Raw genomic sequence first — 22,040 nt, 5'->3', positions numbered from 1 at the left:
CCAGCCCGCCTCAGTTTCCCAAATCACCACGTGCCCGTGGCCAAAAGCAAGGTGGGCAAAACACCCCTTTGCAGAAGCCATTGACAATCTGCACCAGCAGAGCTCTTCTGACGCGAGAGCTTCCTCCGGGCATCAACGGAGCAGGAGGAAGACATCTGCTAACTTCACCCAGAAGCATTAGAAACCCACTCCTCAAAGTAAGGAATTCATGGGAACAGGCTGGGACTCACGCTCCTATGGTACGGACTGGTCAGTGTGGAGATAAAGTGTGCTCAGACCGTGAAGAGATTTAAAGGTGACATGAAGAGCCCAGGCTTGTGAATGTTGTGTCACCCAAAACGTCCCCCAGCGTGGGCTCCTTGAAAAGGCCAAGCCCCTCCTGGGAAGGTGGCCCTGTGACCACACTGTGCCAACCCACCAGGCACCTGGTGAACCGCACGAGGCAACCAGCGGGTCGCTTGATGATGACACACCTGGGATGGCAGTGAACGTGAAGTCAGTCATGCTGGGAGGATGTGCTGGGGGCCTGGAAATCCAGGAATGTGCTCGAGAATAAGGGCAACCTCCCCCCAGTTCCCTTCCAGCATCTCAGCTCGCCGGGCACCTTTGGCCAACCCCATCTAAACTTCCACTCCTTGGGCCAAATTCCAGCTTCATTTAAACCCTTTTCAACTCCAACCAAGTCAAAAGGGGCTGCTAGTCAGCGCTGAATTTTGCTTGGTTTGGGTCCCGTGACCTTTCGACGCTCCAGTCAGACTGGCTGGGAGGGCTGGGGCGATGCGCGCCAGGGGCAGGATGCACACCTGGATCCCGAAAAGCTCTGGAATGATCTATCCCTTAAAAAGCCCCCGTCGCACCTCAAAGTCCTTTTGATATCTGGAGAACACGGGCAACACATCCCTGCTGAGCAAGCAACTCCACGCCCAGCTCTCCGGAGCACCTGGGCAGCAGAGCTCCTGTAGGCGCAGTGTCCGGTCATCGTTCCCAGCGGACGGTGATCAAAACCTCAGCCGATCCCCACGAACAGGCACCTCCGAGCCCTGCCTTTGGAGCTGAGGAGGGAGAGCGTGGTGGGGAAGCAGCGGCAAGGCCAGCCACTGCCCAGGAAGCTGTATGAAGGCCCGGAGGGCTGCTGCATCCCACCTCGCTCCAGCAGCTCCCAGCGAGACCCCAAACCTGCAGCTTTTCTCCCATACCTGCTGTCCGGGTCCCTACCCGGCTTCTTCCTCCCGCGGCGCCGGGTCGGCACAGGGCAAAGGGGTCCTCCTGCCCTAGCGCCTCTCCTCACCTGCTTCTCCTCAGCCGGGAAGGAGCGAGAAGCGCCACCCCGTTGCTCTAACCCAGCAGGCAGCAGCTGCTTCTTGTCTTGGGAAACGCCAGGCTCCCTGCATAAGAAGGAGAGGGCTGGGAGGAGGAAGAGCAGGGGAAGACGGGTTTGCAAGCACCTTCCTCGGAGCAGCCTGGAGCAGGCCCTGCCTTTGTTTGAGCTGGAGGTGGGGACCCAAGTGGCGCTGAGCAAACAGGGTTCGGTGGAGTTTGGGGCCACGTGTGCCACGGAGAGGCAGCAGGTCCCCCCCCCCAGCCCTGCACCCTGGAGGGCCTGGTGCCTGGCCGAGGCACGAGGGTTTTGGGGTGCCAGGGAAACTTTAAGGACCGTGCTCACCTCACACCCACAAGAGAAAAGTTTCTGCTGGTTTTTGCAACTTTGGGAGGGAAGAGGAAAAACCCAGCTGCGTTTTGCCTCCCCAGGTGCTGCCCGCCAGCAGCCCAGGGGACAGCGTGGGTGCGCAGCAACAACGGACACCGGGTGGCTGAGACGCTGCTTTGACAGTGCCCAGGGCGAGCTCACGCAGCCATGGGGGGTCTGAAAGCAACTCATCCCACCAAACACGCGCACCCGCGGCGGGACGAAGTGAATGACTCCAGCTGGGTGGCACGGTGGGGTCCAGCTCCCTCCAGCCAAGCCTCACGTCACCCCACCACCTCCAGCGGCTTCCGTGGCATGACGCTCCGTGGCAGAGCCACGCGGGATGAGCCAAAGGAACACGCAAAAGCCTCCCCAGGGCCACACTGTCCTGCTTAAAACTACTGGTCTCCTGCTGAAGAAGGGATTCACCTCAGGCTGTCAAAGATTCAAATCCGCCTCAAATCAGAATGAGTAAAAGTAGCACCAAGAGCAAATTTTCAAACACCCCTGCCGTGTTTTCTTGTTCTGGGTCTCTATCGTTTGGCAGGGCAGCAGGATGGAACGCGGCTCCGAGGGGCGGTGGTCCCGGGAAACCTTTGAGGCTAATGCGCAGTGACCAGCACATCTCCTGCTAACAGCAACACTGCATCGCTACCAGCTCTGGTCCAATTCCTAAAAGAGCAAACGGATCCGCTTCCTTAAAAGCAGCCAAAATTTGCATTTATTTTCTTTTCCCGAAGAAATTGCAAACCTACATATCCCTTGAACAGCTTGCATATTTAAAATACACATTTCATTGCTGCGTTCTTCTGCGAGTGCCATGGACCATGTTGGAAATGTCTCCCAGATGCCTCACAGGTCCACTGAACGGAAAGATCCTATAGGTCCTATAGTCTGGGACGCACGGAAACCTCCCCCGCGCCCGCTGCAGACCCACTCACGCAATCCTTCTCCCGGCCAGCACAGCTCGGAACAACCCCACCTGCCCGGGCAGCGGCTCTTCCCCCGGGCCGATGACACAGCTGTTAGACAAACACCGTGGCAGATGGCAAGCGCTTCCAGGGAGGTTTTCCAGCCACTGGAGGTATGAAGTTCAATTGCCCACATCAAACACGGATGCAGGGAGACGGCAACGCCGCATTGCCATATTTAGCGGAAGCAGGACGTGATTCGTGTTGTTTCCTGGGTGCAAACACCATCTGTCACAAAGTACCACCAAACCCTTGCCCTGCTGACCAGTAGCATTAATATCTGTAATATATTAATATCAGTTGTACTTAGTATTAACAACAAGCAAATGACAGCGTTGAATACATCCGCCACAAAACAGTCCTAACTCCTAAATACTGCAAGAGGCCGTAGTCGCAGAAGTGCTCAGGGACTCGTACCGCAAATAAAGCCGCCTCCAGCAGGCACTGACAGCTTGAAGATCACAGCTGTCCCTCAGCAGAGGTCGTATCACTAACGACAGACAGACATACAGCAGTGAAACAAGCAGCAGCTTTCACTACACCACAGTGATCTCGCTGTCTCCTCCCACATCAGTACCAAGCCCTTTTGAGCCATAGAGAGGGCTATGTCTTATTCCTCTCCAGATTCACCCTGCCAAAACTGCAGTCCCAAGCGCGCGACCCTCCAGGCAAGTGAGCTTCATCATGAGTTTCTACCAAGGGACCTGGATGGCATTTATAAGATGAAGGACATGTTTGAAGTCATACTAAATCAATGGCTCCCTCTAGAGTAGGTCCACTCATTTTCAATAAAAATCAGAACGTCCACCGAGTCTTTCAGCTTCACTTCAGGCAGTGGAGATGTTCAATATGACCATCAAGGAGCTGCCGGCCACGTCCATCACTCCCCTGTTCCGGAAGGGATGTGGAAGCAGCCTTGGCTTCAGCCCAGGAAGGAGTGACAACACACCTTGGCATCTGCTGTACTTTGCTCTGATAAATCCTGGGAAACCTAGAGGCAAATGAAACCACAACCACCAGTAAAGAACCTGTAAGCCTGAGCTAGAGCCCTCACCTCCTCAAGTGGAATCCATCCCCCCTCCCATCTCATTCCTTTAAACCCCTTTTCCAGTTCCCACCTCAGCTGACAGCACTACATTTAAAGATGAGCTACCTCAAGCTACTTGTCCTCAGTCCTCTAACAAGCTTGCAGATGTGTTTAAAAAAATTGCTATGGGAAGTCTAATCTTCCCCCCACCTCCCCTAAGTTTCACAAACAGATATTTAGCACCGACTGCCACCTGATAACCGAGATGGGCATCTCCATCAGATTCTTCTGCACATCAACACCATCACTGTCTCTCCGCATTTTTTACAGACCACGATTGAGCCTGGATCTGGAAGCGACCTTCGCAAGGATGTGACCAACCTGAAGGTGTGTCAGAGTTGAGAAAAGTCAGCAAGCGGCTCCAAGTGGCTTCAGTCTGTTGGTAAACAATTTTTGGCAAAACCTCTCCCATAAATAACAGACACAAACACCGGGAAGTCTCTTGTGTTAAGATTTAATAATAATAATAATAACAACAACATTTCAAAAACAATGAGTGCATTGTACACAAGATCTGGTATTCAGTGCTTTTTATTGACCATTTGCTCTTCGAGTGTCAGTGTACTGAAGACCTGGGGAGTGGTAAGTGGATAAAAAAAACCCAGCTGGGACATTTCTCCGAGGAGGGCAGGAGAGAGAGAGGGCAGCAGGAGGCTCAGAATCGAACAAAGGTGGCATCGATCTGCCGGACAGTTGGGAGGGCCAGCATGATTTTGCGCCGGTACTGGGGATCTTTCTGCAAGGGGTTTCGCTCCAGATATACAGTTTCCAAGTTCTTCGCTCCTTTCAGCTCATCCAGGTCGCTCCAGCTCTCGATGAGATTATCATTCATCTGCAGAGCACAAACAGGCACGCTCACGCAAACAGACACTCCCAAGGGAAGCCTGGTTAGCAGGAACCTAGCCACACCGACGCTGCTCAGGAGGATCACTACCACCCGGGGGCAACAACGCTGCACAGTCTTCACACACATGTAAGACCACCCTGTCTACATGATCCTTCTCCCCCTGGAACCTCTGAGAAATGCTCTCCTGTCTCACGCTCCAGGCCTCGCTAACCCTCTCCAACTTGCCCACGCTGCCCGGGGTTGCCAGTCAAACGCTCCACCCTTCAGACAGCATACCCAGTCCAAGCATTATGCTGGGAAAGACCCAGCAAGACACTGAGACAGTCTCTTTATATAGTGTCCCAGCCTGTTCATTTAAGGGTTGGAAATCTTTATGTCAAGATTTTCTTCCACTGTGACATCCGTATCTTTAATGACTTCCCAGGAAACATTAAAAAACGTCCCAAACTGATGTGAGAAGTGAATTTTTCTTCTCCCCTTTACATCGCTTCCCCACAAAACCTGCTTCTGCCCTCCAGAGAAAGCGCCAAGCTCTCCTCCTGTCAGCCCGGGAGCTGCCTCTCTGCTGGCACTGCAAAGGAATTCCCATCCAAGGGGATGAGTGCTTCAACTGCCTGGCAAGGAAGCAAAGCGTGCAAGGTTGGACGTGCTGTCCAGACTAGAGACTTCAGCCACCCGTTGCTTTTGGATGTAGAGGCAGTCACCAGAGCAATACCACTTTTAAATAAAAATAAATAAATAATAATTTAAAAAAAAAAATCAATGGATTGGTTCCGGCCCCCCTTAACAACTGTTCTTCCTCGCTTCGGGCACCCACGATAACCTGGTAACTTTGTGCACCCTGTTTGCTGCGTGGCAGAGAAGAGCTCCGTTTTTCTCCAGCTGCCTCCCTCCAGCTAGTTCAGTGCAAGAAAACTGCTTCATCATCGGGGCTGCCAGTGTTCCAGCTGAAGATGGCTTTGTAGTTAAGACCCTGGACTAAGATTCTGAAGAAAACTTGCCAGCTCTTTCATTCTGCTACAGCTAATCGCAACATTATTTCAGCCAAGTCACTGGACCTTCAGATGTGTCTCAGTCCCTCCACTGGGGAAGTGGCACTGGGAAACTTGTTAGAAGATTCCCACCGTATCTAGGATTTGAAATTCTGCTTCCTTAAGGCGTTAAAGGATTTTGTTACATGGCTTCAGCTCTACAGTCAGTGAAAAAATATAAATTAGTAGATGCAACACTTGTTCACATCAACGAAAGTTCTGCTCCGCTCTTCATTAAAAAGCATACAACCTTTTTTTTTTTTTTCTTAAAAAACCCCCACAGTGTTAAAGTAGAAAAAAGTCAGGAGGGCATCTTCTGGGTTCAGCTAACAGAGCTTGGCCAAATGCTCTGCTTTGACAAAGGACTCTTTAAACACACTACTGTTTTTGCAAAGGAAGTCCAACGAGGTTAGGATCTTCCCTTTGCTTTCTGGAAAACAAGTGGAAACAGCTGTGCAACACCACCTTCTATAAGCGGGGCAACAGCAAAGAGGAAGACTGGAGGAAACTGCAAAGGATCACGACAGGTCCCAAGCCAGCCACGCTGCACTGTCTCATTTTTACCACCCAAAAGATGTTATGTTAAATGGGCTTCTCAGCTCCTGTTATTTAAAGAGTTCCTTATGGAATAGGCACGGCCAGGTGACGCTACTAGGCATCTGCTAAGCCACTCTGCAAGATGAGGAAAACAGGCCAAGTAGCCTGGACTCAGCCTCTACCTTGGTTCCGTTTGCAGCTGCTTTCCAACTCCTTTTATCTCAGCCTCTGCCCAAGAGTTTAAATAACCGAACTCCAAGTGACAGACATTAAGCAGCGCAACTCTTATTCTCAGCCTCGACGCACAGAAACTCTACAAGAGCTAAAGCGTGTGCCAACTGTGGAATAATTACCAAATTGGCCAAAAATACCAAAGGACAGCATTGTTCACGCATGCAACGCAACATCTGCAATTCCTTGTACGATGCTTGCGAAGCTACATGAGATACGGAACGGAAGATAATTATTCCGTGGCCTTTAATTGTGAAGCGAGAGAATTTTACACCAATCATAATACAAGCATGTATGACTAAAGTCACTCAAACTCCACCTTGAAGATAACAAATAGTATAAAAATAGCCCGAGAGAGGGGGGATACCAGGGAAGACACCATCGCGAAGAACTCCATCACTGAGTTCCGGGATCAGTCGACGGGCTGAGCCTTTTCCCCTCGCATAGGGATGCCTTTGGATAAGACTTAGATTACACCGAGTGCTTTCTCGGGAAACTTAAGAAATTTCTCTAGAGAATCTCTTTCCTACATTTATAGCCAGGCTGTGCCGTTTATAACCTTGTCGCGCATTTTGTATATGTAAGAATACAAAGCACGTGCTTTGCAGACAGTGTCTTTATCACCGGCAATCCTAAGAACCTATATATCTGTTGTTTAAATAAACTGCACTGTTTAAGTAGCTAGTCGTTTCGGTTTCCCACTGAACGCGACCAAAGACTCCAGAGTGGCCGCGCTAGTTCATGAGTACGACTAGACTGAAGGTGCAGTCCGCTATTAGTGTATCCAAATTGTAGTAGTTTAATACATATTAAACGCAATTGGACTGATAGTGCTGAATTGGGCATCACTCAGAATTTAAACCTAGCTGCAGCTAGCCTCCCACCTCGGCGAGGAGTGTTAGAACGCAAGGGGGTTTATTTTCTGCCAAAACCGCTTTGCCCCTTCTCACGCAACACCAGCTCATGAACATCTGCTGCTCTTTCCCCCCAGACATGAGCAGATTTGTACACAGCTCCCAAACGCGGCAGGGTACCGATGTTTCAGGAGGGGCTGTCTTGCATATTTCCTGACCAGACTTATGAATGACAAAGGGTTTAGCTATTTAGGGTGCCAGAAACAAACAGAGGGAACCCTACACAGTCATCTACCTCACAGGAATGGAAGTAAACCAGAAGATGGTTTCATTTGCTTCACATTTATAACGACACAAACACAACAACTCTGCTCTAAACAGGTACTGTGCTCCAGTGCAGGGGTGAGACAGTTATCAGCTTCCCCCCTTACACTGCCACGCTCACCTAAAGAAAGATGAGATCTGCAAAAATAGGACACAGTAGGGCTGTTTCATAACTATCACAAGCATGAAGGCAGGGCCTATTTCCTGGGTAGAGACAGGCTCATTACCACTAAGCAAAGCCCGGCAGAGATTTTTTTTAAGCTCAACTCCTTCCTTTGGGGGAACCATCACATACTCTATCCGTGCGGACTGTCAAGATCTTAAAGCCGGTCGACGGAACGAGAAGCATTTACTCCAAGATGTATGTGTGCACCACCCTCCCACTGCTCCCTATCAGAAGGATTTCTCTCACCATTGTACAGATTTCAGGGAACAGCTCCAGCCTTACCCAGAATTCCTGCAGCTCTGTTAGGTGACTGATATTTTCAATCTTCTTGATTCTGTTGGATGCAATGTCCAGCATCGTGAGTTTGTTCTAGACAAGCAAACACAAAACCGTTAGACAGGATTTCCTTTCATCTTCTCTGTCCCACTTTGAGGCCCAGAGATGGAAACTGTCAGAAGCAAAAGACACATTATTGCCAGTTGCTTACATGCAGCACAAGAACTCTCTCTGCCTAAACACAGGAGGGAAGACTGTTTTTAATTAAGCTGGGTTACTGACCGCCCCCCCCCCCCCCCCCCCCCCGAGATGCCACCTGACAAATGAAAGCAGTTACTGGCCAGATGGCAACTGCCAGCCAAGGGCTCCTAAGAACTGAGCTTTCCTCATAGTACGTTAAGAGGAGGAATCCATTAAAAATCAGATCACAAGTGTCCTCTTGAGGAGCAGAGCTGAACAAACTTTTTGCAGCAGGAAACTCAACAGTTTTAGAAAAAAAGGTTATTTTTCCTGCCTTGCACGCAGCCAACTACGTTCTAGATTGTCTCTATTCTCTGACAACGGCATCTACTGTTGGGTGAGAATGAAAACACTACAGGCTTCTGTAACTTGTGCTTCCCCTCCCCACGTCATGAAAACAATTCTACTGCAGAAGATCCAGAGAAGCTTCACCCATGCAAATTATTTAAACATAACAAATACTTGGATCTTTGTGGTCTTTTCAAAAGACTCAGTCCCCACATGGAACTGGGGACGGCGAGGAACAAAAACCTCCAGGAAAGCACAGCCGCTAACAGGACCGGCACAGGGCAACAGTTCTGTCACACAGTTCGCAAGAGCCTGCTCACATTGTTCTCCAGTCCCTCGATGACTTCGATGCCATTGTGGCTGAGGTACAACTCACGCAAATTCACCAGGCTCTGCAGCCCCTCAATCTTGGTCAGACGGTTATTCTGAAAGTGTAACAGCAGTTTAAGTCCTCTCTAAACAAACCAAAACCCAAGTGAGTTACTGGAGAAAAAGCATTTCTCTGAAGTACGGATGGGAAGGTGAAACAGTCTGCTTGGGCCTGATCTCACGAGCTCAGCTCATCTGATCTCTGTACCACCAATGCACAAAGGAAGTTCCCTGGGAGACAAATCTCAAGGTTTAGAAGAATCAGCCTCTGACCTTCCCATCAAAAGCTGTAGCCTGAAAGTTTTCCATTTGGTGTCTTTAGAAACAACAGGCCTACACATTAATAGCATTCATTCTGTAGGTCTTTTTAATGCAATGGTCAGAAGAGAAGTTACAATACTTTAATCCCAACACACTCTGCTGTATCTAGTTCTTTATGTCCTGTAGAATAATGATGCATACAACGCGTACTAAGTATGCCTTTCTTACCAACAGCTGTAAGAGATGTCAGAATGCAGTAACATTGTCATACGGATGTGGAAGAGACTCAATGAAAGAAATCAGCTGAGTATCTTTTATTCCACCTTTTAAAAAGGCAGAAGCTTTCCATAACCATGTTAAAGGACAGATTTCATTTAGCACAGGCTTGTTCACACTTCTTCCCTCTTCAGGAAGAGAGCAGCGACACTGAGCCCACTGCCATTATAACGACTTCCCTGGAGTAACTCATTTGATGTTACTGCAATATATTAGGAAACAATATTTCAGGAAGGAAATGGAGGGTAACACTAATTTCCTGTTCTCTCTTCCATAAAAATCAAACATTTGTTTTTTCTTTTTATCAGTGTCTGTCAATCTCGTTTAGTATGAAAGGATGAGAAAAGCCAGCACAGAGAATATCATACTTTCTTCCAGTACCGGAGTTTGACTCAAACACTGAAGACCTGCTGAATCAGAAGAGCTTATCATAAATTACAAGGTGGTTCACGTAATCAAGGCTGTTCAAAACACAACAGTACAAAGTACAATCAATACCTGTATACTGAGCACAGTCAAGTTTGTCAGTGCATCCAAGTTCTGGAGCTTGGTGATTTTATTCTTTCCAAGGAACAGACTGTCAAGGTTAGCCAAGGTGTCAATGTTTTCAATTGCCTGCAAAGTGACCAGTGGAGACAGCGTTATGGCTGTGATGCAAAAACCCCAACCTGCAGATGCGGCTGGCATTTTATAGCCTTGACCCACGGAGCTGCACTCCTGAGAAACACAAAACTGCCAATTCCACAACACAAAGGTAGGGCCTCCCTTGTGACCCGAGAGCAGAGTAAGCGCAGGACTCTGCAGTGACAGTGAACCATAGCCTGTGCGACAGCTGGCTCGTGGCACTAGCATTCACTGATTTTCAGCACGGGTCACGTCGCTTTGTCCCAGCTGTTGCCTCCACTGTCCAGGCAGCAAGAGCAGAGAGTGAAAAGGCTCAGGAAGCAGTGAGAGTGCCACTCCCTGGGCTACGACGTGTTTCCAGGGAAGGAGATACCCATTTGGGAAGCAAGAAAAATCTGTCACTAGTGAATGGAAAGAGAGTCCAAGAGGAGAAAATACAATTTGCAAGTTTAGTCCTGACCATCAGCCACGGCATAACGCAGTCAGAGGCAAGCTGTTCAGCTTCTCTGCACAACAGTTTCTCTGTCATAAGCAAGGTTAACTGTCTCATGGGTGTATGTGTTAATATAGTTAATTACTGGCTATATATTCATGCTACTGGCAGAGCACACACACACCAAGTGATTTATGTGTTTTAAATAGAGATGCTACTGGCAGAACATACACACTATACCAGTTTAAATCCTGAGCTCAGCCTTCAGTGGGAGAAAATAAGGACCTCTGTGAGGCATCAAGAAGAATCATATTCTTTATTTTTACAAAGAAAGGGGGCACCAGAAAGCAAATAGAAGAGAGAAAAAAGGGGCAAGAAAAGGGAAAAAGGGTGGGCTTAGAAAAGGCTCCTGTAAAGAGAAGGAAAAAAAATATTATTTTTTTTCAGGGGAAAGCCTCTTAATTCAAAAAAATGGTGCTGTTAAGAGAGACAAGAATCTTAAAACCAGACTTCATCTCACAGAAGAACAGTAATACGGATATAGATACACACAGAGCTATGCATCTGTGCTCAAGTACCTTGTGACATCTCAGTTTTTCCACATCCTGCCTGCTTGGAAGAGTTTCAGGGATTAGTAGTGCTGGTGAGACAAGCTACTGAGTCCTAGCATCACTTAGATTATTCTATGTGTGCACATTTATCCGCGTGTGTATGAAGCAAGGAAGAGGAAGATGGACACAAACACACAGCTATCTATTTATATACGTACTCTGTAAAGGAAAGAAGCTCTTCAAGCTCTATCCCACAATTGCCAACAGATTCAACGTAAGGTGTTTATCAGCCCAGATTTGGATTCACCCTCCTTCTAGCCTGTGGACTTACCCCTGTTTTCACCTTGCAAGAAAGGGATAGCTTTGTTGCTCACTGGTAGCTCCCTCAACCCTGAGGAGGAAACACTTGTGACTCTCAGGATACTGAGAGGAAATAATCACGGGGAAAAAACCCAAAATATTTAAAAGCTATGAAAACGCCACACTTAGTATGAAACAGATGGACATGAGGGGGGAAAAACCTAATGAAAAAAATACAGAAATGCTTGCCTTACAGTTGCCTCAGTACAGCTTTGGGAAAAAAGCATGAAATGCATCAGCTCAACCATAAAGTTGTTCTTCCCCACCATTCATACAAAAGGAGCAGAACTACGAGTGCTTAGTAAGTCATGCCAGACTCCAGGGCAAGTGCACTCTGAAAGGTTAGAGTGTGTGGCAAACTAAGACAGCATTACTGCAGAAGCTTTAACGCACAGGGGATGACTATGTCAGGCACCTCAGAGCCAAGAACACTGCCTGAACAGACAGTCCACAGGCTTTTACCCTAAAGAGTGAAGGATATGCCCACCTTAGTACATAGCACAATAAAGCACATTAAAGCACGCAGCCAGGCCACCCTACTAACAGAAAATTATTAAAAGAGTTCTAGGTGCCCCCAAATAACATGAGATGTATTTCGTCATGCCCAGCCTAGGCGCAAGGTACTCACTCCAGTAAAGCAATTAGAAGCATAGAGCAGTGCTGTTTGAAGAAGCCAGAATCGAATTAACGGATGAACAGAAAAAATGCTAGAAGTAAAGCAATTTAAGAAGCTCATGTTAACCATACAGTAATAACTTTGGATTTTTTGGCTGTTTTGTTAATATGCTCAGGCTCAACACTGAGAAAACACCCGTAAGTCAAATCTAACCCAGTTGTTTAAAAGATATTCTTTGGCTTGACAACATTAACGTTCATGTACCACCTAAGTATCAATTCATAAATCTAGCCGGATTTTTTTTCCGGAAGGTAATGATGCTTAGATACAAATACAGTACAGTCTTGCTTAATATAAGGATCAGTATGCTTAGCCTGTTATGTTTCTGAATACAGGAAAGTACGTCTCTCTCTAACTCATGTTCCCCCAACCTATGCAAACTCTAAGGTTCCTAAGCACTTATGTGATCTGGCTGATGTTCTCACACTCCGGATTTATTCACCTAAGTAACTTAATTTGCAAAGGAGAAATTCCTTTGGATGGAAAAGGATTCAGTCCAGTTTAGCTTTAGGAGCAAAATAAAGTCTTTCCATTTCACAAAAGCAGCACACATTTCTGCCTTAAAAGTCTGTTTATAATAGCTGAAGTTTCCTTCTTTTCTAGAAGGAGAAGTGTGCTTCCACAAAGCTTGAAATACAGAGGGCAAACAGTTCTTTTCCTATTTGCTCTTCCAGCATAACAAGGAATTTTTCACAGATTGCCTAAGTTGGCACTTCCCACTTACAATTTTAAGGTTGAAATGCACTCAGCTGTTACAAGTATTTTCTAAAGCCTATATAATTGAAAAAGCTTCTAAAAAATTAATAGTTAATTTAATGTCTCCGTAAGGACAGGAGAGACTACTCAGAACTGCTTCCCTGTAAGTCGCACAGATTTTAAATCATCTAAATTGAAGAAGTCACAAACTGCACAATAAAAAAAAAAAGTCATCAGCAGAACAGTACCAGGTTTTTGAGATATTTCAGAGCAAAGTCCCAAGAAAATCTTTTTCCTGAGTGAGACTAACCTGCTACATCAGTCATCAATTACACATACAAATCAAACTAGAATGAAATTCACATTCAATAGGTTTTATCAACACACTGCCAGCCTCTAGGAAGGTAAAAGAAAACACTAATTGCTAGCGTTGATAGGCTTGGCTCTCTAGCAGGAGGAAACCATCATCTGCAAAAGGCAACACACAGGGAATGCATGAGTTCATTAAAGAGAGAAATTCATAAATAGTAATTCAGTAGCCAGGCACTACATGCATTCATAATTAAAGGATCCAGCATGAGCAGCAATAAGCAATTACACATTAAATGACTGGAACAATAAAAAGAACAAAATTGCAAGTAAGAGTCAATGAAGTGCACTTTCAGAAAAGGCACTTCAGCCAAAGAGCTCAAACCTCTCTAGCTAACACCTTGTAGAGCAAGCCTACCCGAATTCGATTGGATCCCAACTCTAACATCTGTAGCATCTGCAAGCTGCTCAAATTCTCGATTTTGCTGATTTTGTTGTTGACAAGGAAGAGTTTTTTAAGTTGGGTAAGCCGATCTAGTCCTTCAATGTGTCGCAGAACGTTAAAGGAGATGTCCAGGATCCTAAGGTAAAACAAAACAAAGGTCTCTTCAGTACATCGTGGATGATTCTGGAAGAGGCACTTGTGAATTGGTGGGGAACCTCACTATCTGCAGACATCAAGCACTTTGCTAGGCCTTGAAGCTAGAGTGGTAAGTGTCATGCCTTTTTATCAGAAATGACAACAAATACAACTTTCAAAATACTTCTACTGCATCAGGGGGTAAAAAAAAAAAAAAAAAGGCCATCATTTTTGCCAGCCATGGAGCTACCATTATGGGAGGAAGCCAGTCTTCAGTACTACATATTTCTTGGGAAAGGTATGTGCCTACAAGATCTGCCTCTGATAGGACTACATCAAGGCCTCCCATAAGCATGAAGCAGTTAAGACTCTGGAGAAGTAGGTCACTCCTCCTCACCCCCAGGAGGACAGTGCTGTACTGTATCTCCAGAGTGATCACAGCCAAGTGCCAGAAACGGGGAAGAGCCCTACTCCTTCCCTAACACCCCCCAGAAAATGTCCTAGTCTCACCTGAAATATCTTGTCACTTTCTGCAGGAATAAACACACATTATGGAGCTCTCGCTGCCAAGAGCAAGGAGTGCCTGAGCACTTCAATACCTGCACAGAAGCTGCAACCACCTATCATTCTCACTGCCTTATACAGCACACGTTTCATTTCCAGCTGACTGTCCCTGGTGAGCTTCAGGATTATGAACCTACTTTACTGCACAGGTTGAATACCAATGGAGAACAGATATTATCCTTCATAGAGCACGCAAGTGAATCATGAGAAAGGCCTGGGTGACAAATACTGGAATAAGTACAGTATGAGTAACTCAATGAGCAGCAAACCACCCTCAACCTAATCCTGATGGTTCCCCTGGACTCACTCAAGTTCCACTAGAGACTCCAAGTTCTCGATCTTCCGAATTTGATTGTCATAGAGATCCAGTTCCCGCAAGGTCTGCAATTGCTCCAGGTTCTCAATGTGTTTAATCAAATTCTGACGGAGACAGAGAGTCTAATAGTTGGGGAAAAGTTTAAAAAACAAACAGGAAAATGGATATGAATGACAGCATGTAATGCCTTTTGCCACACAGACAATAAGGTAGGGGTTCGTTGCTGGTTTTTTTTTCGTTTGGGTTTGTTTGTTTGTTTTAATAGAATCTTTCCTTGTTGTATTCCAACTCTACAGAAGAAAATCTTTTTACCACGAAGATGGTCAGACACTAGAACAGCAGCCCAGAGAGGCTATGTAATCTCCACTTTTGGAAATACTCAAGAGCTTGATCGGAGAAGACCTTACGCAGCATCCTCTAAATGGATGTGCTTCGAGGAGATGTTTACTAAAGACCTCCAGAGGTCCAATCTACATTATTCTATGTTAAACATGCTGTGCAAGTACAGAATGTATCTCTTAGGATGAGCCCTGATGCATTGTCCCTCATTCACTTCCAAAACCAACTTGCAAAACCCCAGGATTTTTATTACTACTTGACAAATGGGTAACCACTACCCCCTTCAGTTAAACATGAAGTGAACTCGTTAGGATCTCAGCCAAAGAGACTCCTCTATCTGTCCTCTTATAGGTTAGGTATGCAAAATCTCCAGTTACAACTCCCTAGGGCAGTTACCTTCACTTTCTTGAGCACCTCAAATCCTTCAATCTTGCCAATTCGGAAATGATTCAAGTCAACGTCCTGAAAGAGGAATAGAGAGATTCAGCAGCTGTTTCAAAACACTCTTCAAAGATCAACCTGGTACTTTGTTCTAAGGAAAATTAGAGTCTTACAAAATGTGCAGCTCATTAAAACTCCCCTTCAAAGAGCTTGTGAAAACTGGGTTTGGCACATGATTTTACCACCACAGATGAAGCACGTGGCCTAAGCTTGTCAGTTGCAAACACTGCATCTGCAAAAAGGCAACAGCCCTCTCCTGAGTCTGAGTATTGTTATGCCAAAATTAGAAGTCTTTTGCAGTAAATTGTGAATTTACTGACACAGACCAATTCTGGTGTCTAGCATGAATAAAGCGTCGCATAAAATTCTCTTACCCACTTTGCTAGGGCACATCTTGCTATTTCCAGTTCCAGGCCTCAGATGAACAGGAACCACTGACAGTTCAAGTAAACTGGTGGTTCTGTGAACATTAACTCTGTGCTGGCAATCGGCTGATGCACTTCACATGTGCGCCGCCCAGCCCCAGATGTTCCGGTTTTGCAGGTCAGTCAAAGAGAAATAGAGCACTTCACCACTCAAGCTCAAAAACTCTCCAGCTAACAGGCTCATGAGGCTGCCAATGTCAAGGCACACAACTGGTTAAGCAGCTATGCCTATTACAAATCATGGGTCTGACAGCAACAATCATTTCATTAAAGATATTCTCACAAAAGCTCGTAGCCCATAAATAATGCTTGCAGCATAGCCCCATTTTCAGTGCCTTCATGCTTCATTTAAAATTCTACATTATTAACAAGACGCTTCAGCTACTGATCCAGAATAAAACGCCTCTACTTCTAGTCTAAAGGCTCTGATCTCCTGGGAAGATCACGACAGCCAGTGCCTTCAGAAGAATTAGATCTTTTAACCAGGTTTCAATACTTGCCTTTGCCTTCCTTTTCTTCCTGCTGTATAAAGCCCATAAGGACAAAAATCTGCCTTTACCTCAGCTTCTGGGTCCAGGCTAATTGTCTCCATGTCCACTGGTGTCTCTGCTTCTCCTGCAGAAGAGGCAAATACATTAAACTTCTGCTATTTGATAGCTAAAGGCAAGACGATAATGGCTAGCATCTGGAGAGACAAAGGGAGCAAATGCTCCTCAAAAGAAGAAACACACGAGATGAACAGTTCAGATATTCTGCTGCATTAAAAATACACTTCACCTATTTGGCTTTCATCATGACAGCTAGCCATGAAAAAAAACTTTCTTAACAACAGAATTTCATGCCTAGATGCAAAAGACAGAGAGAACAGCACCTTCCCTGGCCTGCCTGTGTGGCTACTGAATAATGGTGGCTTAAAACTGATCTGGGCAGGATACCTTTTCTTTACGCTTAAGGCGATCATCCCTCTGAAGATACACCATCCAAAGCGTCTTGTGCTCCTCCAACAACCTAACCCAACATTGTCAAGAAGGAATCTAAACTGTCTAGTGATAGTGCCAGGAATGACCAAGCATCTCAGCAATACCACCCTTCAGCTGTTCTTTCATAAATACTGCCAGTTTATGTCAGTGTTATGCACACTTTGGCGTGGACCTCCCTTCTTTTGTTTGGCTGAACTCACTGATATGCTAGTAAACATAATCACACCGCATACATTTTCTTGGGAAATGCCTTTATAGCTATGGAAGACAGCCCAACATTTGCTGTGCCTCTATCATAGCACAAGAGGGAGCAAAGTTTACTGAATAGATTCATGCTGAATAATTCATGCCTGATTCCCATTTCTTGAAGAAGGTGTCCTGGTTGCATCAATTTCCAAAGAAAGTCTAATTCGACTTTGCAAAACAAACATACGAAGCACAACCCCTTTCCATTTCCTGTGTGTAGCTTCTGTACGTACTACCAAAACCCAAGGAACTTTACAGTCAAATCCCAAAGGCTTTTGCATTAACTCCTGCATTACTGTATGCAACCTTATTCGATTAACCCAGAAATAATGACTATTTTTATAGCTCACCGTGGTTATAACATTCTTGTAAACACCAAACGTCCCCTATACTTAACAAGTGTTTTTCCTACTGATCCTTGGCATTGTAAGTAGTATTGTAAAGATGAACAGTACAAGCATTACAATTTCTAATACTGCAATCAAACTCCAAGGTTTTGACAGCTCCACACACCATCATTTACTTTGCTGTATTTGGGCTACTCCTCTTGCCTGGGCATTCAAAGAGGAAAGAGCACTAACTGAACTGACTTACAGCAGTTAAGACTGAAAAGGAATCTTCCGTCCCTCATCTTTTAATGTTTTTTATAGCATAAATTAGCAGGGAGCATGAAGTATATTTTGAGGATGCAAAATGACCTGGTAGGCGTGATGATATTGAATGGCAGTGTAGAAATGCCACCAAAACCGACAGGCGTGCATATGCCTGTCTGCATTTTAGCAGTGGGCAACACTTGAATTTTCTTAATTTTCTTCCAGATCAGGAGCTATGGACTTCGGCAGGCGAGCACGATACACTACCCTGCTGCTACCAAGGCTGCACCTCTTTGACCTATTTCTAGGGAGCAAGGTGCTGTCAGTACAAAGTGCTCCAAGCCAAACAAGCTCCCTTGTAAGCCAACAGGAACGCAGCCAAAGTTTGCCACAACAGTTACTTGAGATATCACATTAAAAAAAATAATTTAAAAAAAAAAAAAAATCGAACTATTCCCCGTGTATTAAGTTGTACTAGCAGTAAGTTAGTGCTCAAAAGGAACTTCTCCTTTTGAGACTTTAAAGTTTCCCAACAGTAAAGCCAGTCATGCACTCAGTAAAAAAAGTCTGTCATCCAAAAAAAAAATTCAAGTAAAAAAAAAAATAATCTTTCAACCTGTTTGGCTGGCAGGCTTCTCTATAAAATTACATATTTCTTCACAGCACCCATTACAGACCATTTACACACGTTTGATTTTGGCAATGTGTTAAATACTCTGTTCTGGGTTCTGTCAAAGGGTAGCTGAGAATGAAGGAACTTCATCGATACAAGAACATCCCCTCCTCCTATTTTTGTCATATGGCTTTGAGTGACCAGTCCCGGTAGAGCCAGTGTGGGGAAAAAAGCACACAAGTCTGAAGACACAAAACCAAATCACACAGCACATGTGTATCGAATTCACTGAAATAAAAGCAATTTAAAATTGAACACAGACGCACTGGCATTTATGCAATAGGACCAACTCTCATAAAATTTATGTATTGCATATAAAACACGCTCCACATTGCAGTCTGAGATGTGTATACTGATAACACTGATAAATCAGTATTGGTATAATAATGTTAAAATACATTTTCTCTCAAAGAAGAGAAATAAAAATGGTTCTAGCAAATTTACAGTCCTATCAATTGTCAACCAACATTTTATTTATCAACCAAGTGGACATAAAAGACCCTAAACTGACCCTTCTACAGTCACTTCACAAACGGAACTGTAATTTCACTTTCATGCAGTAAGTATGCAAACAGTGTTTTAGTCCACAATTTTTAATGCAGCAAGTTTCTCAAGGGGGAAAAACATTGCTTTGGCAGTAAAGTTACTTAAACGAATTTTTGTGTAACCCATGCCTGCAAGCTACACAGCTTTGCAGATGTAGGAAAAAAATACCACATTCAGGAAACCCAAATTCCGCAGTACGGAACAGTAGTTACTGAGTTACATAAGTTCACATTACCACAAGCATTTATCGCAATTAAAAGCTTAACTATGCTTTTTAACCACACATGCATGAAAAATACAAATAGCTAAGTTATAAGCTTTCTAAACAGAAGCGCTATTCCTCAGACAGTTAGCTAAATTATAAATATGAAATTTCATCTGCTTGACCTCTTTCTATTTACGATCTTCTGTGGAAAATGCAGAAAACTCATTTTCCTTTCAGCTGAGAAACAAAAAAGCTGGCTGCGGAAACTAACTCAAATGTTCCAAAATTATTCCTCTGCTTGGTTTCTGCCCTAGAAGTTTTATGAATCCTTTGGATTCAGTTTGGAAGAAGAAAAAGTAACAATACATCAAAAAGTAATACTACATCAATTAGTATCCAATGTAATTAAGCCGCCAAATCTGAATGTCTTTTTCTTGCTTTCATTGGAATACAAGTATGTCACTTGCGGTATTTTCTCCAATATTATAATTCCCAGGGGAACAACATACAAAATATAACCTCAAGTGCACAGCTAAATTACGTCAGCTGAACAAACACTCAGTGTTACACGCATGCAAAGGAAAACTGTGACTGACTGATCTGAATGGTTGTATTGATCATATAGTGGTTGGAATGTACAATTAGCGAGGCGTGCTTTTATGCTATTACAAACATCACCACAGCATTTTTTAATTAATATTAGGTTTTGGGTTTGGTTTTTTTTTTTTTTTTTTTTTTTTTTTTTTTTTTTTTTACGATCAACAATACCTAGAGAGAGAACATTTATAGTTAGGAGACGAGATTTAAAATTCTCAAAATATTTTTCTACTTTGGAAAATACCTTTGCAAATTCCAATGGGCAAGGTTAAGATTAGGAGGGATCTGCAGTAGATGCACAGTCAAAAAGGATTAAAATTTGCTGCAGAATATTTATTATTTCACTTTCATTTCCAAACCAATAATAGTCACATGAACATATCTACCAAAGGGATGCTATTACACCTCAGACTGTTAGCTAGCACCAAAAGCCCAGATAATATTGCCACGCAGGGTCTTCAGAGATGGAGCTGCTCTGACAAATTCTATGCAAGCTACTGAAAAGCAAACCCTTCCATCAAACACGCACAGGCTTAAAAAGAGTCCGTCAACATTTCTACCCAATGTTCTAATACAAACAGTAAAAATAGTTGCAAAAGTTTAAAGTCAAGATTATGCAAACAGATATAATTTTGATAACTAAAAAAAAAACCAAACTGATACCTTCTTTCACTCTATCTGGAAATAGTATTCTTCGCCTTCCAAAGGAATCTGGCAACTCTTTAGGTAAAAAAACTACATACACTAAAGCAGAATTATGGGAAGCTGTTTCTATCTAACAAACATTTCCAGCATCCTTCAACAGAAAGTTACTATGTTTCCACACACAAAAAAAAAATTAATAAAGGTGTTTTGCATTTTGGTATTAAAGATTTCAAAGAGAAACGTGGATGGATAAATAAATAAAAAAACCCTCAGAGATTTAATATCAGCCATTCCATAAAAAGAAGGCGCCTTTATTTTAGCAATGATAACGCTATAATGTATTTATTTTTAAAGAAGATTGCTCTAGGGCAGATTCACATTGCTCACTAACATAGATAAAACCATCACGTGGCCACAAGAAACACAAAGAAATGGTACACACACGCTACTGTAAACACTAGTAAGACGACACTTCCTAACAGGATGATTTAGGTTGGCAAAGTACCTGTGTTCTCACCATTCTGCTCATCTCTCAGGCTCTGCTGACTGAGGTCTGTTACTAAGCGAACTGCTTGCTTCTTCCCTTCTTCATCTCCAGACTCCTCTGATTCAATCCGCTTATCAACTGTGTAAGATACATAATAGCAGAATTAGGCTATTTTCAGCAGTGGGATAGTGGGGAAGAAGTAACAAGCAGGTATAATAACCAGGATTCACATATATCACTATGCAGTTAGTAGAAATCCTAAATTAGCTAAATTAAAGGTTTAGTCTTAAATAAAAGGCCTCTTACCCCTTGTTTCTACTTTGATTTTGGGTGCACTTTTTCCTCCCATCACATCTTCCTAAAACCAACAATCTGGGAAGAAGACTGGAGGAAAAAGGAAATTTCTTAGATCAATGAAGTGCAATTCCAAAGATTACGGAGATGGAATTAGAACTATTACATTTTAAAAGCTTTTAGAAAAAAAATCAGTATCATGTACGATAGTACCAATGACACAAAGAAGTAAAGGCATCAAAAATAAATAAGAGATCCCTGCAGATAAAAGCAACCGTCTCCCCAGCACAACCTGCGAGATCCCTTCACCATTTACCCAGACACAACTCTGATGTCCACCCTGGCCCTGGGGACCTGAAGCTCCTCGCTCCTCTTCCTCCCCCCTCCCTTCAGCATTTCCTCTCGTTTCACAGGGCGACTGAGGAAAAGCATCGCCATGCCAGGGGATTTCTTTCTTATTATCTTTAATTTTTACGTCACGGTCATCGCCACAAAACCATTTCTTCCACCTTTGGCGCGTGGAGCCCCCGGGGAGGGGGAAGGCATCAACGCCAGGCCCCAGGTAACGCACCCACCGCCCCCCCGGCCCGGGCGGCCCACCGCGGCTCGGCGGCCAGCCAGGGCCCGCTTCCCCCCAGGGCAGTAGCCCTCGGGGTGGACACCCGGGGGCTGCCCGGCCGCGGAGGGACCACAAGCCCCACCGCACGCAGCTGGCAGCCACCCTCGGGCCGTCCCAAGTCCCTCAGCGGCCGCGGTCGTGCCGATCCCCGACGGACTCTCACCCTCCATCATCTCCTGCGGTCCCTCTGCGCTCTCCGCCGCCATATTGCCTCTCCTCCCACCGCCCCCTTCCGGAAACCGCCTCAACTGTCACCGCAGCCAATCAGAACTCACGGCTAGTGAGAGACCGCAGCCAATCGCCTCTGCAGTTGCCGCGCTGAGGGGGCGGGGCAGTGGCCTGGCCACCGCCGCCAGCGCGCATGCGCAGGCCCCGCGGCCCTCTGGGAGTTGTAGT

At 45.0% G+C, this 22,040-nt stretch overlaps 1 protein-coding gene across 4 annotated transcripts; it reads right to left on the bottom strand.

Moving 5' to 3' along the window:
• Window positions 1-4,183: 4,183 nt before the first annotated feature.
• Window positions 4,184-21,915, bottom strand: PPP1R7 (protein phosphatase 1 regulatory subunit 7). Of its 4 annotated transcripts, none has more exons than XM_063338502.1 (11): window positions 21,808-21,915; window positions 21,038-21,115; window positions 20,750-20,869; window positions 16,319-16,374; window positions 15,290-15,355; window positions 14,546-14,676; window positions 13,513-13,675; window positions 9,944-10,060; window positions 8,860-8,964; window positions 8,018-8,104; window positions 4,184-4,577 (listed from the first exon to the last, which is right to left on the bottom strand). In XM_063338502.1, exons 2-11 carry the CDS (start codon window positions 21,078-21,080, stop codon window positions 4,401-4,403), a joined length of 1,065 nt encoding a protein of 354 aa, XP_063194572.1. In that variant the 5' UTR covers window positions 21,081-21,115; window positions 21,808-21,915; the 3' UTR covers window positions 4,184-4,400. The 4 variants fall into 4 exon arrangements, with proteins under 4 accessions (XP_063194572.1, XP_063194575.1, XP_063194573.1 ...); XM_063338505.1 differs by having other exon boundaries at window positions 20,762-20,869; XM_063338503.1 differs by lacking the exon at window positions 21,038-21,115 and having other exon boundaries at window positions 21,808-21,902.
• Between the last annotated feature and the right edge of the window lie 125 nt (window positions 21,916-22,040).

Source organism: Chroicocephalus ridibundus, chromosome 6, assembly GCF_963924245.1.
Source record: "Chroicocephalus ridibundus chromosome 6, bChrRid1.1, whole genome shotgun sequence".
Classification (NCBI taxonomy): domain Eukaryota; kingdom Metazoa; phylum Chordata; class Aves; order Charadriiformes; family Laridae; genus Chroicocephalus; species Chroicocephalus ridibundus.
This window is presented reverse-complemented; position numbering and strand designations above follow the sequence as displayed.

Bases quoted from the DNA above. Each gene is read 5' to 3' on its own strand.
- PPP1R7 (XM_063338502.1), bottom strand. From the start codon at position 21,080: ATGGGAGGAAAAAGTGCACCCAAAATCAAAGTAGAAACAAGGG. The intron at 14,677-15,289 runs GTAACTGCCCTA...CCCAACTATTAG, and splicing joins AGGTGCTCAAGAAAGTGAAG to ACTCTCTGTCTCCGTCAGAA. The intron at 8,105-8,859 runs GTGAGCAGGCTC...TTGCTTGTCTAG, and splicing joins TCGAGGGACTGGAGAACAAT to AACAAACTCACGATGCTGGA.